Here is a 19,822-nt window from a genome sequence, read left to right on the forward strand (position 1 = left end):
CATCGAGAGATATATCTAAACAGGGAGAGTGAAAGCAGTGAATATAAGCTAGGAATTGTAGAAAATTGATAAGGGAAGCAAAAGGACACCTGTGACCTGCAGAATTAAGGACAATAAAGAGTTTCTTAAATATGTTAGGAGCAAAAGGAAGCCTAACAATCGTTTTGGTTCGTTACTGGATGGAAATGGTAGAATTCTCAGTAATAATGCAGAAAAGGTAGAAGTGTACTATAAGTATTTCTGTTCTGTATTTGAGAAAAAGCCAGATGATGTATTCATGTCATATGATGTTAAACACTTTTCTATGCCAACAATAACATCCTTCTTAATTATATAGCAGCCACTTTTAAAATCAGCCGCTCTAGACAACTTGCATCCAAGAGTTTTGAAAGTGTTGGCTGATGAGTTTAGTGGACCATTACTGTTGGTTTTCAGTAAGTCTTGGAACACTGGCTTTCATTCTGTCCTCTGGAACAACCCAGCTAATTATAGGCCTGAATTGGTCCCAGACAAAATGATGGACTGTCTCTGATAGGACTCAATTAATGAAGAATTGAAGGACAGTAACATGTAATGCCTGTCAGCAGAGGGTTATGAAAAATAGAACTTGTCAAACTAGATTTTTTAAAATGAGATTACAGGTTGGCTGATGTGATATAGTTAGATATCGTATAAGGCATTTGACTTGGAATTTCATGACATGATTAGAAAACTGGAAGGATTCAAAATCAGCATTGCATACATTAAATAGATTAAAAACTTCTCTAATGACAGGTCTCAAAATGTAAATTTAAAGAGGGAATCAGTATTGAGCACATGTTTATAATGGCGCCCTACATTATGTAATGTTTTTATCAATGAGCTGAAAGAAGATGTAAAATCATTACCAATAAAGTTTGTAGATATTGCAAAGATTGGGAGACTGGTAAATAACGAAGAGAAAAGGTCACTGATATGGAGCAATCTAGGATGCTTGGTAAACTAGGCTCAGGCTAACAATATACGTTTCAATACGGCCAAAAGTAAGATTAGTCACCGTGGCCTGCATTTTTTGTCCTTTACTTACAGGATGGGCAACGCCGTTCTCCAGAAACAGTGACTATAAAAGATGCGGGGCGTCTTTGTGGCTAATCAGCAGAACATAAACTGCTCCCAATGTGATGCGATGGCCGAAAGGGCTAATGCAATTCTTGCATGTGTATATATAGGGTTATCGAGTAGGAGTATTGAGGTTATATTACCTCTATATTTGGCACTGGTGGAATATTGTATCCAGTTCTGGTGTTCACAATGAAGAAGGATGTCGATAAATTGGAGAGGATTCAGAGAAGAGCCACAAGAATGATTAAAAGATTGAAAAGCATACCTTATGGTGAAAGACTCAAGGAATTCAATCTGTTTAGCCTATAAAAAGAGAAAAGTAAGGGATGACTTGATCAGTACTTACAAGGGGACCAGAAATCTGGTAATAGAGAGCTCTTAAATCTAACAGACAAAGGTATAACAAGATCTAAGAGCTGGAAGTTGAGGCTAGACAAATTGAGACTAGCAATAACACAGGTTTTTAATAGTGAACGCAATTAACCATTGGAACATCTTACCATGGGTTGTGATGGATTCTCCATCACTGGAGATTTTTAATCAAGATTGGATGTTTTTCTAAGATATGCTCTAGTTCAACCACTGGTTTTGGACTTGAAGTATGAGTTAATTCAGAGAAGGGTTATGGCATGTGTTATGTAGATCAGACTAGATGATCACAGTGATCCCTTCTGTCCTTAAAAATCTGTGAAGCATTTTTCGTTGCAACTGACATTTGAGCATTTGCAACCTTGTCACGCCTGCAGTCCATTTGTGATCTCGTGCACATAGCTGAACTTGGAGCGAAATAGAATTCTGCTGGCGTGATTCTTCCAGATCAGGGAGGATTGCTGGGGCACTGGTTTTAGGCTGTCCCCAGCTAGAAGAGTAGTAGAAGCTGCAAGCAGAGTGAGGAATTGAAGGAAGAGGTGACTGGGATCCACTTTGGAGGTTGAGATGGGCGGTACCAACAGTGAAATGAGAGCGGAACGGACACGAGCTAGGTGGCAAGAAATACTTGCGGTTGGGGACAGTGTTTAGATACCCAAGTGTGAAAGGTGTGTATGGTGAACGTCCTGGGGGTTGGGGTGGACAGTATGGAGGATACAGAAAAATATTGGGTAAGTGGAGAGTAGGAAAAACAGGGTGGATACAAATTGATTTTTTTAAAGGATTTTTTAATTTAAATACATTTTAATTTAAAAAATAAACTTATTAAATCTGAAATTATTGCAACCCGTGTTAAAGCCTAAATCGTCTACAATCAATCATTAAAATAAAATGTAAAAAAATATCCAAGCAGTATATATTTGCCAAAATTTTAAACACAGTCAGACCCCTGAAACTAGTGGAAGTTAGTGGTTAAGCATCTGGATCCAGAGTGTGTTCAAGTGCAAAACCAGCTTTTGATAGCAGTAGCCTATTTTGTAGGTGCAAAGAGAATATTTTCTTCTTCTCAGTTTATTCTACTAGTTCAGTTCAAGGACTAGTCTATCAAAGTTGAGAAACCAATTGGGAGTCAAAAAAGCAGAAAAACTTTGTTTTCTTCTTTGAATCCGTAAATCAAAACGAGGCATACGAAGATGAAATCTGTTAGTTCTAAAATCCTGAAGAACATTGTGACCCAGAAACAGTTCAATTGACTACAGATAATCAATCTTAAATGAGAAATGTGTTTTGATAAACTTTTTTCTTATGTATTCAACATATTAAAGGTAGTTTTATTTAACTGATAATTCTGAAATGCTGTTTTTGTGCATGTTTCTTTGAATTCCAATTTCCATTCAAATGCTGCTCAACACAAATAATGTGTAATATATATTACACATTTGTGTGTGTGTGTATATATATGCATATGCATCATTTATATTTTCTAACTATTCAAATATTAAGACTGAATGTATGTTAATTTATATCATTAAATTAAATAAATATATATAGATATAGTATACCCTTTTGGTTAGCCAAAAGTAGTACTGAATTTATTGTAAAGACTATGTTTAGTTACAAATCCACATGTTTTAATGGTAACCTGGCTTTAGGAAAATAACTAAAAAAAAGTACAAATGCAAAATAATATTAAAATTGATGATTTAAGTCAAGGTTTCCTGCATGCTGATTTAAATAATTATTAAACTCAGTGATTAAAATAAATCCATCCTCAGGAAAAGGAATGAAGGGAGAACAAAAACAAGGAAGCCATAATAAGGCTTTGTTTTATAGAGTTTCCTTTAAATCATATATGAAAAAGAGATGGGGGGAGAAGCATGGAAAGAGGTTTCACCTCCTCACAAAATACCTGTTATTGACTTGATATACCAAATTAATTCAGACAACACAAGTGAGACCATATGGTGGGAAGGAGGAGAGAATTGGGACCAAAACCCAGATTCTCTTCCACCCTACCCTGCTGTGGTAGATGCTCCCAGCAAAAGCTCACTGGTTTCAGTCTTGTCTGAGAAATGTAATTCAGGGGTTCGTCTAAAATTGGCAACTGTGCAAGAGGACGGAGGCAGTCAATTCCCATGGCACTAAATTGAACAGACTGATTACTCAAATGCATTGAATCCTCCTTTCCCATATAGACTTCTTGGATACATGCTAACACTAGTACTACTTCAGAATGAACAGTTGATCCAAAGGCCTTGAAACAAATACCACCATGATAGGATTTGACAGTTAAACTCTATTAGGGGTTATTTTCCAGGATACTTGAAGTTCTCTTTCTAAAGTTTGTGGCTATACAAAAATGTATTTCTGTTATAGCAAAGTTTTTGTTAGCAGAAAATAGCTTGAAGGTTTTACATTCAGCTAACAGTTAACAAGTGATATATACTGTTGGCTCCTTGCCATGAGAAAGTGCTACAATACAAGTGAGTTCAGGATACAAATAATCAGAAAGTTGACAAAAGGGTTAAAAAAAAAAAATTCAACAAATCGTTTTCCTTTTTTTTTCTTTTTTTTTTTTCCCTCCAACTAGATCTTGTTTGGGAGCATTTTAAAAAAACACTTTGAGGAGGCAGCAAACTCAGCCTGTGGAACAGTTTCTTTAGAGCAACCCCATCCTTCCTTATGTGACCCAGGGTGTCTAGGGTAGCCCCCACTGAAAATGCAAGGTCAGAGCAGGCTGCAAAAAGGAGAGCAGATTCTTGCAAATTGGAGATGAGCACTGTTAGATTCACCAACCGGTCACAAACTATTCTCCTGGTCCCCCACACTAGTTATCAAGAAGCTGAAAAAAGAAATCACACAACCCCCTTTACTGCATTCCAGTTCTCTAGTTCCCGATCAACACCTAGGTCCAGTAAAGTGAGAAGTTATTTACAACTCTGCTCACTATTACAAAAGGTTCTTCTAAACACCAAAGGGCCAGCCACATTACCAGGTCAATATTAGTTTGGATCTTACCCAAAATACCATACTGCCAGCCAATCCTTTAGTATCTAAAAGTAAAGGTTTATTAGAAAAGAAAAGAACAAGGAGAGAGTTGTTAAATTGTCAAAGCAGTTAGATACATACATGAAACTTCAGGGTCCATATATCAGATTCTTAACAGTATTGGTGAGTTTGCTCGCTCGAAAGTCCCTCTGGAACACATCCAAAGCTTGGATCATTCAGTCTTTGTTCAGAGCTTCAGTTTGTATGTAATGAAGTTACTCCAGAGGTGAGGCACAGGATTGAAGACAAAATTGAGAAGATGCAGCTGCCTTTTATATCCTTTGCCATGTGGCTTGTACTTCCTTTGTCCCAAACAAACTCACAGCACATGGGAACTTGCAGTTCCCTGTACAGACTTGTCCCTACTATCCGGCTGACTCATAGGTGTAATCCCTGCGTTCTCTCAATGAGTTCATTGTATGGCTGATTGCCTTTGATAGGCCATCAAGCAGGCTAGATAGTGCTGATGCCAATCTGTCTGGGGCATGTCACCCAGAAACACAGCACATATTTGAAGTACAAATATACAATACATATTTATAGCTTACAATACAAAGATGATACATACATATAAATGTGATTATTATATTTAGCGAATTAAACTTTTACACTGATATCTTACATGGCATATCTGGTAAGGTTCATTAGGATGGCAGGATATTATTGATACCAATATTATAAGTGTCTCATGTATTCCATACAGCATCAGACCATAGGCTGATTATGTCAAAATCCTAAAAAGTACTGAGCCTTTGTACCTAATACTTTATTCAGTGGATTTTGTGGGAGTTCAGCACCTCTTAGAGTTGAACCCTTAAACAGCAGTGTTGAATCAATACTGAAGTCGATCAGAGTCGCCTCTAACTGCTGCCATATAGGCCCATAGGGAAAGAGAGAGTGTGTGGATCAGATATACTAGTGACACCCAAAATGTGTAATTGTAGATTGCTGTAAAACAGAAATTTCTCCAGTTCAGGTTAATTACTCAGCGATATGTAATGCTTCAGAACTTCGTTTTTGTAATTGATGCACTTGTTTTATTTAACACTTTATCTTACACATGTATTATCTTTATCACAGCACACCTCTCATGGAGAAGGACGTCAAGAAGTTTCCTCACGAACTGGGCGCTCTGGAGCTCGCTGTAGAAATTCTATAGCTTCCTGTGCAGATGAGCAACCTCATATTGGAAATTACAGACTTCTTAAAACGATTGGAAAGGGGAATTTTGCAAAAGTAAAGTTGGCTAGGCACATCCTTACTGGCAGAGAGGTAAAATGCTTTTGTTAACTCTGTAAAGCATGCTCTATTGCACTGGTTCTGAAAGCGCTCTTTAAATAGCGTTATGTGGAATCCAAGAATAACATGGCATTTTTCGTTAGAGAGAAACCCCCAAAACTTCTATGCATTTGCTGGAAAGTGAAATGTTGAAAACAAAAATATAGAAAACTAAATTCTTGGCTTTTAGTGATGTATACAAAATGCTGTTTATTAAAAAGGGCCTGTTTTATACTGGATCTTTAAGAAATGTTTGTTAGCAAGTTGTCATCTTTGGCAATTCTTCAAGGTTGAGGGTGATTTCTTTCACAAGTTTTATTTTTTATGGTGACTGAGGAGTCTGATTGTTGCCACAGGCTCGTTGGCAGACGTTGCAGGTGGTGTTGGCCATGATTGCTGGGTGACAGTCGTCTGGCATTTTTCTGTGACCAGGGCAAGGCAATTCTCCTCAAGTGGACATTCCTTCTCTGACAGGTCTTCACCAGTTATCCCTATCCCGGGCTACTGCCTCGCAGCGTGTGGCGTCAAAGCCACATCTCTTGATGTTTATCTTGAGGGTGTCTTTAAAGTGTTTCTTTTGGCCTCCCCGTTTCCTTTCCCCTTTGGTGAGTTGGGTGTACAGCAATTGTTTTGGTAAGTGTATTTCAGTAATGCACACACAGTGCTCGCTCCACCTCAGCTGGTGCTGGATGATCCGGGCCTCAGCACTGAAGATGTTGGCCTCTGTGAGGACACTGGTGTTAGTGCGGCGATCCTCCCACTTTATGTTGAGGATCTTCTGAAGAAAGTGCTAGTGCTGGCATTTCAGGTTTTTCAGGTGTTTTCTATAGGACATGGGGTGGCTCTACCAATTTTGCTGCCCCAAGCAGTCGCCGCTGAATTGCCGCTGCTCCCAGAAGAGCGGCAAAGCTGCCGCCGAATTGCCGCCGCAGGACGTGGACTGCCACCTGATTCTGAATGCCGCCCCAAGCACCTGCTTGCGAAGCTGGTGCTTGGAGCCAGCCCTGTATAGGACATCCAAGTCTCACAGCAGTAGAGGAGAGTTGGGATTACCACTACTTTACAACCTAAAAGTCGAGGGTGTGTTCTGAAGTATCTGTTAAGTAAATGAATAATATTGAAATTTGCTAGGAGAATTCCTTTGCATATGCAAACAGAGGCAGAATATATAGCACTTATAAGCTCTTTGAAGCAGGGAGTCTTTGTGTGTTTGCACAGTGTCTTGCACAATTGAGCCCTGACCCATAACTAGTTTCCTAGGTGCTACTGCAATACAGTTAATAAGTTGTAATTTACATCTGACAGTTCCTTTCTGTGGAAATAAATTATATTCCTACTAGTAAACAGTTTATTTGCTATAGAAGATGTTTCTTCTTGCTGTACCTTCGTTATCAATAGCTAGTTTCAACCTACTGCAGGGTAAAGACTTTTCCTTTTCAGCACTTCTTGTTGACTTAAATTGATGGGTTTGGAATGAACTTGGGCATTATGAGGTTGAAGTGACCCTATTGGCCAAGATCTACCAGGAAAACTAAGTTGCTGAATGCAGTAGTATTGGGGATTTAATAGGTGGCGTTTCCATACCTGAGTCAATACAGAACCAATGGTACTGGAGGCAATGGAGGTGTGTCATCTCTAGAATGGGCCATGGTTGACCCATCCACCACCTATCTCCAGAATAATGCTGGTGTCCTGACTTCCAATTTGGGTAATTACATTCTGACTACTTAAATTCACTTTGCATTAATAATATTCATTATTTTGTGTGCTAAGCTGTTGTGTAGTATTGCAATTTTCTGTTAAATATGGTTTAGAGAATGTGAATGCCATGGACTCCAGAGGTGGGATGTAGCATGTGACAAAGACCCAAAAAAGAGGATACCTTTTTCCCTTTGGTGTAAATCTTTTGTTTAACCTCAGTTTCATGATGTTACATTTCTGAAGAAAATAACTTTCAACAGTAAAAGTGAGGGACCATCATATTTGTGTGGAATTTACGTAATTTGGAGACTAAAATAAATGGCATCTCTCAAAATGAGGGACACTTAAGAGGTATGCTCTTGTAAGAGTAGCGTATAAAGTACTTCAAACTATTTCTGGAGGAAAGACAACATATAAATATGGCAGGTTTCAGAGTAGCAGCCGTGTTAGTCTGTATTCGCAAAAAGAAAAGGAGTACTAGTGGCACTGTAGAGACTAACCAATTTATTTGAGCATAAGTTTTCGTGAGCTACAGCTCACTTCATCAGATGCATTCAGTGGAAAATACGGTAAGGAGATTTATATACACACAGAACATGAAAAAATGGGTGTTAGCATACACACTGTAAGGAGAGTGATCACTTAAGATGAGCTATTACCAGCAGGAGAGCGGCGGGGGGTGGAGAAAACCTTTTGTAGGGATAATCAAGGTGGGCCATTTCCAGCAGTTAACGGGAACGTCCGAGGAGCAGTGGGGGGTGGGGGAAATAAACATGGGGAAATAGTTTTACTTTGTGTAATGACCCATCCACTCCCAGTCTCTATTCAAGCCTAAGTTAATTGTATCCAGTTTGCAAATTAATTCCAATTCAGCAGTCTCTCGTTGGAGTCTGGTTTTGAAGTCTTTTTGTTCTAATATTGCGACCTTTAGGTCTGAAATCGAGTGACCAGAGAGATTGAAGTGTTCTCCGACTGGTTTATGAATGTTATCGTTCTTGACATCTGATTTGTGTCCATTTATTCTTTTACGTAGAGACTGTCCACTTTGACTAATGTACATGACAGAGGGGCATTGCTGGCACATGATGGCATATATCGCATTGGTAGATGTGCACGTGAACAAGCCTCTTATAGTGTGGCTGATGTGATTAGGCCCTATGATGGTGTCCCCTGAATAGATATGTGGACACAATTGGCAACAGGCTTTGTTGCAAGAATAGGTTCCTGGGTTAGTGGTTCTGTTATGTGGTGTGTGGTTGCTGGTGAGTATTTGCTTCAGGTTGGGGGGCTGTCTGTAGGGAAGGACTGGCCTGTCTCCCAAGATTTATGAGAGTGATGGGTCGTCCTTCAGGATAGATTGTAGATCCTTGATGATGCGTTGGAGGGGTTTTAGTTGGGGGCTGAAGGTGATGGCTAGTGGCGTTCTGTTATTATGTGTGTATATAAATCTCCTCATTATATTTTCCACTGAATGCATCCGATGAAGTGAGCTGTAGCTCATGAAAGCTTATGCTCAAATAAATTGGTTAGTCTCTCAGGTACCACTAGTACTCCTTTTCTTTTTGCATATAAATATGAGAATTCATCATCCTACTGCATGTATAATCATCAATCTGAATGTCCTCCCCAAAGGTATTGCTCAGAGGTTTTTTTGAGAGATATTACAGCTATTTTTATGGTCATGTACCACTGTTTTGGTCAGTGATGTTTCTGAACTTCAAGAATAATCAGCATTATGTGCTGTTGGTTGTGCTGTGCCCTCTTGCTGTCAGTGAGAGATGCACTGGGAGAAATCCTGATTCCTAGTATGAGGGGTAAAAATTTTACTTTAAAAGCTAATTTACTTTTGAGTCATCCTCTTCCATAGAGTTTTAACATTGTGTGTAAAGTTTTATTGCCACAGTGAAAATACCTCTGTATACTTGAGTTCTATATTTTAAAAAGCCCCCAACTACCTCATAATGACTCAAGAACTAAAAGGGAAAAAACTACATTCATGAAAAAAGTACATGCTGAAGTTAGTTACTAAAATGCTATAGAGACTTTTCAACTATTTCTATATTTTTTTCTAACTGTTCAAGTACAACAGACCATAATAAATCATATTCTAAAGAGCTCAAAATAAAACTGAGGGTAAACATATTTTCAAAAGCATCTAAGGGACTTGGATGATGTCAGCTTCCAAGTACCATTTTTAGAAGTGACTTAGGCACTTGTCATTTAAATGACATATGTGCTTTTGAAAATGTTAATACCAGCAGGTCCCAGAGTGTGAATTCATCCCATCTTGATCAGCATCCAATCAAGGAAAGAATCAGAATTATAATGGTATCTGTCATCTGGTGTGAAGTGGAACAATAGAGCCCAGGCCTGTACTTCATTCTCTCCTAATTGCAAAGAAAACTGCTAGGATCAGAAGTTTCAAATTGGAATACCTCAATAGTTTAGCAGAAAAGTCAAAATTAAAATATACTTCTACCTGCTTGGGCACCAAACATAGGCAGTATTCCTATTTAAAGCAAGCTCTCCTTACTCCCATCTGACAATTCAACAGGAGAAATTTGTTTTATTTTGGAATGACCATGTTCTCAGTGTAGGTTTTTGCCCTTTGCTTTGTTTTGGTTCTGTTCCCAGAGTATTTATGAAGATGCTCCTTGCTGTAGCAGCCATCAGGGAGGAAGGGATCCATTTCTATCTCCTCCTAGACAACCATTTGATCAGGGTACAATCCAAAGACATAGCAGAAGAAAACTCTCCATGAGCATTCCAGACTCTGGAGAAGCATGGCTTTGTCCTCAATCAGGAAAAGAGCCAATTGACTCCTCCATGGAAGATTCAACATTTGGGACTAAAATTGTGATGGTGCAGGTAAGTATTTGTGTCTCAGGAGAGAGAGGGAAAACTAAGAACACTAGTTTGAGTGGTTAGCAGTTTCAGAGGAGCGTCACTATCCATTTGTTATGTTGTTTCTGGAAATGATGGGGTCATGTATGTGTTCCCTTCAGTGGACCCAGGCTCACATGAGACGACTTCAGAACTTTTTTCTATACCAAGTTTTATCTTGTCCAGTATCAAATGTCCAACACCTAGGAGTAGTACTGAACTCACTCCACTAGTACCTGTGGGGCAGCAGATTTACAGAAAATAGTCGTCATGACTGAGGGCCAGCCTAGAAGGTTGCAATACCCATTCAGGAAACTAGAACAATCCTATGATGGTGGGTTTCAAAAGAGAGAGGAGGCCCATTGTAGATGTCTGGAGCTTAGGGTGATGCAGTATAGCGCTGCTTCCCACCATGAATAATGGTTGTTTGTTAGTATAATGGAGAAATGTCTGCCACAACTTGCTTACTTGTAAGGCCTCTGTCTTCAGAGGGAGGCACAACTGCAGCCTCTCCTGAGTAGAAAGAACCTGGGAAGTTTAAATGTCATTGAAGACTGGAGCAGCAGGAGGAAGATAGACCAAACAAGGTGGAGGGTTTTTCTGCAGATTTCCACAAACCTGACAAGAACATTTGGCTCCCAGTGGCAGTCCTGGTTTGCTTCCCTTCAGTTTCAAAGTTCTCAAATTTTTGCCCATCAGAAGGACCCAAGGGTCAAAGCAACAGATGTCCTGTCTTAGTCCCGGCACCAGAGTTCTCATATGCTTTTTCCATTGCTTCCTTCTTTTATTGAGGATTAGTCATTAGATCAAGAGGGAGAAAACAATAGTAATCTTAGTGGCACCCCTTGGCCAAAGAGGCAGTGTTGTCCCAACCGAGTCATTTCAGCAAAGAGGTCTCCCTTGTTTCGGGTACACTGGAGGGATCTTTTATCTCAAGGCTTAGTGTTTGCGTGGTGGTTCCTGAGAAAGAAAAAGAGGATATTTGGAAAAGTTCATCTCCACTCTGGTAACCTCACCGTGATTCCTTTCTGACATATGAGAGAGCATGGCTGATATTCAAAAGTAATGGTATAAGATCTACAACACTCCTTCAACATTGACCACGATGTTTGGAATTGTTGCAAGTCAGCTTTGTATCATGGGTATCAAGAGTCTCCATTCTGAAGGGCTGGCTGATGTTTTGTCAACCATACTTAGTATAACAGGTAAGACGAGGGTTTTATCTCTTCCCCAGGATGTCAGCTGTATCTAGAAGTGGCAGAATTTGGTTTTTATCGTTTTTTGTAATTTTGATCATTCATATTGATTTTTATCTTTGTGTTTATTTTTAACTTTTTTAATTTTTGCAGATGCGGGAAATTAAGGGGGTGTAGGATTAGGGTGGTGGTGGTGACAGTAGGGTTGCAAAGGGCTTTCAGCTCAGCCAAAGGACCTGAGATAACCCCTGGGTGCAAGGTCTGGGGGAGGTTGAAGTCCTGGCCCAGCAGAGCAGAGATCCCCAATCAGGGCCACAAGGAGGAGGAGGAGCCCCCAGCTGCAGGGACCGCCACCCCACTGCTGAATGGCTCCTGCCCAGGGATGGGCCCTCTACTCTTGGTTGTGAGTGAGTGAGAGGCTGTGACAATGGAGCTACAGAGGGCGCTCTACACAGCTACTGGGCTGGTTTCACTGGATCCCTGCATATACTAGGTGTATGGGAGGCTGCACTTGCTGACTTTTACTGTTGGATTTTTTTGTTGATTTGTGTGTCCAGTGAAATTGATGTTTACTGATGACTGGCAAGCCAAATCCTGCCAGTTTACTGGTATCAGAGAGCTTTCTTTGGTGGCAGTAGTGCCATGTGTATAGAGGTGAGAGGTGGACTTAGTTTACAGGACCCAAATCCGTTGAGTCTTTATAGGTAGAATCAAGTATCTTTAAATGCCACCCAGAAACTAATTGGAACCTAGTTCATGTTGGAGAACAAATTTGATCTGCTTCCTGCAGGAAGCACCACTTAATCAGACATCTGCATTCTATGCCATTTCCAGGTGGTCTTGAGGGGCCAGCACCATGTACAACATGTTAAAGTAATCCAATCTACAGGTGGATCACTGTGCCTCCAGTCTGTATCCAAAAGAGGTCTCAAGGTGTAAATAACCTTTTTATCTAGACAAGTGTAATTTGACTGATGTGATGTGAAGATAAAAATATGTCTTGATCCCATGCAAGGTAATGAATCAGAGGAGAGAGACTTATTACTCAGTGTGTTTGTAGGTTTTTTTTTCTAAAAGGGATGTTTCAAGATTTCATAATAGAATTTAACCCCAGAAAATGGTAGTGAAACTGAACTTTGGTTTTTCACAGCATACTCCGTAGTGGAATGTACTACCCAATCCCCCCCCAACGTTAAAATGCTTTTTTGTAGTCTACTGGTGACAGCTCACCACTGTCTTACATATAGAAAGAGGCTCAGAACAAACTTGAATCTGAACACTCTTGAACTGTGGGAATATTGAGATGCTGATCTGGTTCTGAACTTCAGAGTTCAGGCCTATGTCTGTATATAATGGCTTCTCTGATAGTGAAGGTGGTTCTTTAAGTGCTGGTCTCAATGTTTATTCCACTATGGATACTCCTGTGCTTCGTGTACCTGAGGCGTGAAGATTATTGCTAGCAGTGTCCTTTGGACCCTCGGCCTCATGCTCTGAACTTAGGATATAAGGGGCAGTGTGGACCGAGCACTTCTCCAGTTCCTTTGGACTTCCTGTGATCTAAGAGCGAACGCTTCAGTGTCCACAGAATTTGCTGCGTCCTTCAGCATTTTGTAAATAGTTTTATTTTACAATAGATAGCTAGAATAGATTTGGGCTTGGAATGTCTGTGACAGGATGCTCTACCCAGTGCAGATATAGCATCTCCTGCTGGCCGTTCTGGGAAATAGCCCACCAGGTTGACACCTCTCCCCACAGTTGCAAGCTGTCCCTCCTCCTCTGTCTTTGTCTGCAGCCCCTCTTTCGCTCCAGGAGCTGCTGTGGCTTCTTCGTGACTCACCCCTCCGGCTAGGTCACTGTCGTGGTTTCCCTTCCAATTGGGGGCTGGAAAGGAAAGGAAATCTCCCAGACCGGCTCAGGCAGTTTTCCTGTGTACTACCCCACTGGTGCTACTTCCACGGTGACTGGTTGGGGAACCTGGGTTCACCCTCTACTCTGGGTTCCTGCTCTGGGACCCTCTAGTCAGCAGTCAAGGTATTTTCCACCCATACCTTGCTGCATTCCTCTGAGCCCTGTCCTAACCTTCTGGCTCTTCCTCCCTTCTCTGGGTCTGCCAGTTTCACTGCTCTGTCCTCCCATGGAGCAACTGCAGCCTACATGTGTCTGCAGTCTCCAAACACTCCTCTCTCTTCCAAGGGAGTGACTACAGCTATACTCTTTATACATGAATTTAAGGAGTACTGTTATTGCCTCTCTTCCTTATTCAGCCTTCCTGTTAAACTTTAATGGTTGTGAACTTAGACCAGTTTGATCTAGCCTTACCCACATAAACCCATGTTGTACATCTACCCTCTCATATTCACACCATTTACTTTCAGTTGGTTAATTTATTCATGGTAACCTGCATTTGTGCATTTCTCTCTTTGATAACTCAGATATTTAAACATGTAAAAGCATAAAGGTGGGCACTTCTGCTGTTGGACAATAATCTCCCTTTGAGAACTGTAAAAGGTGTATAAATTGGCATGGTAGAAAAGGGTGTGGTGTTGGAATCCAGAATCTTTTTCACAATGTTGAAGTCTTAAGTGTATTTAAATAAACAGAGATTCTTTGTCAGAAGCAGGAAGCCTGTGAAGAAGTCAGTGGGTTAAGGGGAGCAATTAGGAAAATAAGGACATTGCTGGAAAGCTAAGTGACTCATTGATCTTTGCTGCAGAGGATATTGGCGAGATACCTGTCTTGGAACTGCTCTTTTCTGGCAGTAAAGATGAGGTACTATCCAAGACTAAGGTGTCAGAAGAAGAGATGTTGGAACAAATTGATGATTTAAAAATCAGTAAGTCTCCAGGCTCAGATGGTACACATTCAAGAGTTCTGAAAAAGCCTAAGTATGAAGTGGCTGAGCCGCTAACAGAAATATGCAGTGTTTTACTGAAACGGCTGCTTTTCCAGAGAGTTTGAGGGTAGCAAATGTTTTACCTATGATTAAAATAAGGTCTTGAGAAGTGATCTGGGGAATTAGACCAGTGAGCTGTACATCTGTTCTTGGCAAACTGGTTAAAATAGTAATTAAAAATAGAATAGTGAACACCTGGAAGATCATCGTATCTAAATCTAACCATTACTGCTTCTGCAAAGGAAAACAGTCACACTAATCTATTACAATTCTTCAAATGTGTCAGTAAAGTAGTGGATAAAGGAAATTAAGTTGACAATTTTAGACTGTCAAAAGGCCTTTGAGAGGGTCCCTTACAAGAGATTGTCAAAGAAACTAAGTAGTCATGCGGAGAGAGGCAAAGTATTGTTATGGATCAAAAATTGATGAGGTGACAGGAAACAGAATAGCATCCAGTGGCCAGTTTTCATGGCAAAAAGGTGGGGTACCTCATGGTTCTGTACTAGGATCAGTGTTGTATATATTAAATTATTTGGAAAGGTAGTGAGCCTTGAAGTAGCAAAATTTGCAGCTGACACAATCTTATTTGGTTAATAAAGACCAGAGAGGACTGGTGAAGAATGAGGAACATGATGGCAAATGAAGTTGTGTTGATAAATAGAAAATAATGAAGACTGTAGGAAAAATGTACGCTATTCATACATAGGGCCGTACCAAATTCATGGTCCATTTTGGTCTATTTCATGGCCACAGGATTTTAAAAATAATAAATTTAATTATTTCAGGTATTTAAATCTGAAATTTCAGTGTTGTAATTGTAGCGATCCTGACCTAAAAATGGAGTGGGGGGCGGTGTGTGTTGTGGTACTACTACCCTTACTTCTGTGCAGCTGCTGGCAGTGGCACTGCATTCAGTGCTGGGCAGCTGGAGAGCAGCAGCTGCTGGCTGGGAGCTCAGCTCTGAAGGCGGAGATGCTGCCAGCAGTAGGCGCAGTAAGGATGGCATGGTATGGTATTGCCACCCTTACTTCTGCGCTGCTCCCTGCAGAGCTGGGCCCTCGAGTCAGCAGCTGCCACTCTCTGGCTGCCTAGCTCTGAAGGCAGCAGCATAGAAGTAAGGGTGGCATGGCATGGTATTGTAACCCTTACTTCTGCACTGCTGCTGCTGGGGCGCTGCCTTCAGAGCTGGGTGCCCGGCGCACAGCCATCCAACTCTGAAGGCAGTGCAGAAGTAAGGGTGGCAATACTACGACCCCCTAAAATAACCTTGTGACTCCCCCGTAATTCCCTTTTGGGTCAGGATACCCAATTTGAGAAATGCTGGTCTTGCCTGTGAAATCTGTATAATATAGGGTAAAAGCACACAAAGGACCAGATTTCACGGGGGAAGACCAGATTTCATGGTCCGTGATGCATTTTTCATGGCACTGAATTTGGTAAGACCCTATTCATATACCTTACAAGGTCCTAAATTTAACTTGGAGAAGGGACCTGGTATCATTGTAGGCAGCTCAATGAAACATCTGCCTGTTGTGGGTTTCATACACTTTTCTCTGGAGCATCTAGTACTGGCCATCATTGGAGAACAGGATACAAAATTAGATGGACCTTGGGTCTGATCTGATAATTTCTATAAATGGGCTCTTTTTAGTCATAAGAAGTTGTCTAACCTATTTTGTAGCTCAGTTGAAACACAGTGTCTCCCCTTCCTTACTTCCCTGCACGCTCTTGATTTAGAGATCCTTTCATGTCTTCCGATGAAGTGAGCAGTAGCTCACGAAAGCTTATGCTCAGATAAATTTTAGTCTCTAAGGTGCCACAAGTACTCCTTTTCTTTTTGCGGATACAGACTAACACGGCTGCTACTCTGAAACCTGTCATGTCTTATAGTGTGTGGCAGCCTTGGCACTGAATTTTCGTTTGATCAGTTTCTTGAACTCTTACATTTCAGTTTTTAAGAATTAATTGGTTCAAAATTTTTGTGCAATATTTACAGAGAAGATGGAAACCTGATAAAAGAATGAATGTTGGTGCCGTGTAGTTCATTTCTTTGTTATATATAAGATGCCATTTCTCTTCTTACCAAGAAGGGAATAACATTAATAGAATACTAACGCTGAGCACATACTTCTTCAGTGAATGGCCAAAGGTCAGTTTAACTGCTGTGAAGTTTGTGTAGCAGTACCTGTAATTTGCTATGAAACTTTGCTTTTAAAACATTTTCACAGTTTGCCGGTATATAGGTATCATTTTATAAGATTATAATCTAGAGGAAAATTATTTCCCTGCAATACAGTATTTAGTATTTAAATTGCATTGCAATACATCTTACTTCCTACCATTTGAACTTCCCTCTGCTGTAATACCATTAAGTGCTGTTTTTTGTCTGATTTGTCCAATATGTCCAACAGAACTGAAGCCTACTTTTATTTTCTTTAGGAGTCATTTTGTTCCAAATACGTTTATTCAGAGTGTTTTATTAATAAAACTATATCTGTGAAATCTTCTTGATCTGATTTCATGCCTTGCATTTCTAAGACTAAACAACTGTAACCATGTTACAGACTAATCACATCTAAACTGGAAATACTGATCATAAACTTTTTTCTTCTAGGTTGCAATAAAAATAATTGACAAAACACAATTGAACCCAACTAGTCTTCAAAAGGTAGGCTTCTTTGTTTAACTGTTCTTATCTTTCAACTGTACTACAACTTGTTTCCCTTTACCTCTTCCTTCTCTGACTCCTGAATTCACATGTTGTGGTCCCTGAAGCAACACCTACCTCACATTTCATATAAATACACAACTGAGCTACTGCACCTTAATGCTAACTTTCCTTGTAAAAGGCCTGTTTTGGACAGTTTTGCAGTCTTGCAAGATGAGCACATCCTTCAAATAAAGAATGCATACAAAGCTACAAACAGAGAAAATTACATGTCTTTTGCCAGTCTTACTTTGTTACACAAATGACCTGAACTCTTAAGTAAATTGAAAAGAGTTCATCTGGCTTCCTTTTTTTTTTCCTTCCACGTGTGTCCAATTCAGTAAAAATGGCATCCACGAACATCTGTTTTGTCTCAGTCACTTCAATAGTCACTTTGTTAAATTTACAACTACAAAGTTTCAGTCTGTGGGCTAAAAGTCAAATGGTGTCTATGCCTCATACATAATCACCAGCAAAAAAGATTCTACAAATTGAAATGTAATTCTTTTGATGAGTGGGGGTGGAGGAGAGAAACCATCTCACTTTCTGCCATAGTCATATTGGCTCATCTATGCTAGCAAGAATAAGTGATAAATACTATTTTTGTCACTAAGTACACAGATACGACCTAGAGTTGTACACAGGGGGCACACCTGTTAGGCACTTTCCTGACTAAAACACTGATAGCCAAAGGCTTTTATGTATGTACTTTAATAAAAATATATGGATTTATCCTATTTTGGTAAGATATAATACCAGGAATTTGTTTTATGTGAAATCAAGCTAAATACACTAGATAACATAGATATTTATTCAGATTTATACAAATGGTAAAAAGACCATATGCATAGGTGCTTTTATCTAAATTAATGGCACAAAAGCAAATGGGGAAAACATAAGCTTTTGGGGACTGGATGGCTCAGTTAATTAAGAGATGGAGTTTTTCATTTGGCTCAGGTAAACTATGACTGTAAGTTATCATCTGATGGCTCTTTAGCTTCTCTGAAAATAGTTTCATTCCATTTTAAGTAAAAGGTACACCCATCACAAAAGCAACCACCACAGTCCACTTTTTTGGGGGCTTCAGAAGAAGTGCAGAAAAATGCAAAAATGTATAAATATACATTAAAACATTTGTGATGCAATTTGTAATTATATGTTTGTTGGCTTTATTCATATTTTGTATTTAATGATATGAGTTTTACACTGAAGTTTTAAAATATTGTCATGAAAGTGTATGTCACTTTAAATAAGAGAAGTTACTACATTGCTGGAAATCTACACATGAAAGTCAAATGATTTGTTAGTTACTCGGAGCACCTTGGAAGAAGAATTGGGGGAGATATGGAAAGACAAACAGAGAGATAGTGGCAGGTAATCAGGAATGTTCAGAGCAGCTTTTTTGTGAGTGGTGAAGGGGCGGCCAGAAAAAAGGGAGAGGCATGGAGCAGCTGAGGAGAAACAATATCCATATCTTAGTGTATTTCAAAGATCTCTACTATCTGGAACTTGTACCACTACGCGGAAAGCAAACACCTTGCAGGTCACAGGATTTAAGAAACCAGCAAAACCCAAGGTTAGAAATATGTACTCATTGATCCCTTTCCAGTTTTCAACCTGTTCCATCTCAATTTCAAACCATTGTTATGGCTTGATGGTTCTCATTTTCATTTTATTTTTTTATATTTACACTTCAGTTGTGTAGCTGGTTTTAGTAGTTTGGGTTAGGATTAGATTTTTGGAAATTATTGCCACCTATTTCCTTAGTATCCGAAGATCAAATGACTTGTTATTTCTTAAAAGAGAGTCTGGCAGAATAGTGTCAAAATATTGGGATGTAGATGAGATTAACATTAAAGAGATGAAGTTGCTAACCTGTTTTTTTTTTTTTGGTGAAGATCTCATGTTTTAAGAGTGATGTGATTGAATGGTTTACTCTTCCGTGGACAAGCAAAGACGATAATTTATTTCTTGCAATAACTTTTCAAAAACTTGGGGTACAAGTGTAATTGTGGAAAATACACATGCCCAACGTAAGTAGAATTTGTGCATACAGAGAACCAGTTAGACATGTACCTAATCATCCACACATGCATGCAGCTGCATGTTTAAAGGGTGATGTTTCAAAAGTTTGCTGCATGTTGTTTGAAGTTAATCTTTCAGCATCAGGGTTGTGTAGCAGAGTTTATAGCCTGCTCTGAATCAGCAACAAAGATGTGCAGTGCAGTTTGCAAAGGTGGAAGCTGTCTCAGGCTAGGAACCTTAGAAGCATAGATAAAATATTTGGTGGTGATAAGAATGGTACATAGTAGCTAAGCACTGACACTCCAGCTGTATATGAGTCATCTTTAGGTGGCAGAGCCAGTGATGGTGATGCTGGCGCCTTCCAGTCTACTAGTTTCCTCTCTCTATCCATCTCTCATCCCAAATGTTTGGGTTTTTTTGTAGGGACACTTGAGATTGATTTGTGTAAAGACAACTTATTTTCTAGAACCTAATTACTATGATAATGCCTCTGCATATTTTAAATTTATTTGAATACTGTGCTTCCCTGTTCTTGTAGCGTTTTCCCTGCTAGTATTGTTAGATTAATCAAATTTTTCTAAAAGCCCTCTCTTGCCCCCCAAAATATAACATGTAATTTTT

General features: G+C 39.7%; 1 protein-coding gene across 8 annotated transcripts in view; it reads left to right on the forward strand.

Annotated features, from left to right (window-relative positions):
- The window catches only part of MARK3 (microtubule affinity regulating kinase 3), a 107,894-nt gene that overhangs the window by 18,398 nt on the left and 69,674 nt on the right, over positions 1–19,822 (forward strand). For 6 of the 8 annotated variants that reach the window (XM_074956299.1, XM_074956305.1, XM_074956297.1 and 3 more), the window contains 2 exons: positions 5,599–5,790; positions 17,084–17,137. In XM_074956299.1, the coding sequence (XP_074812400.1) occupies positions 5,599–5,790; positions 17,084–17,137 (246 nt within the window). Of the gene's footprint in view, positions 1–5,598; positions 5,791–10,239; positions 10,366–17,083; positions 17,138–19,822 lie in introns of those variants that run through there. The other 2 variants (XM_074956302.1, XM_074956303.1) reach the window with 2 other exon arrangements.

This window comes from Natator depressus, chromosome 6 (genome assembly GCF_965152275.1).
Source record: "Natator depressus isolate rNatDep1 chromosome 6, rNatDep2.hap1, whole genome shotgun sequence".
Lineage (NCBI taxonomy): Eukaryota > Metazoa > Chordata > Testudines > Cheloniidae > Natator > Natator depressus.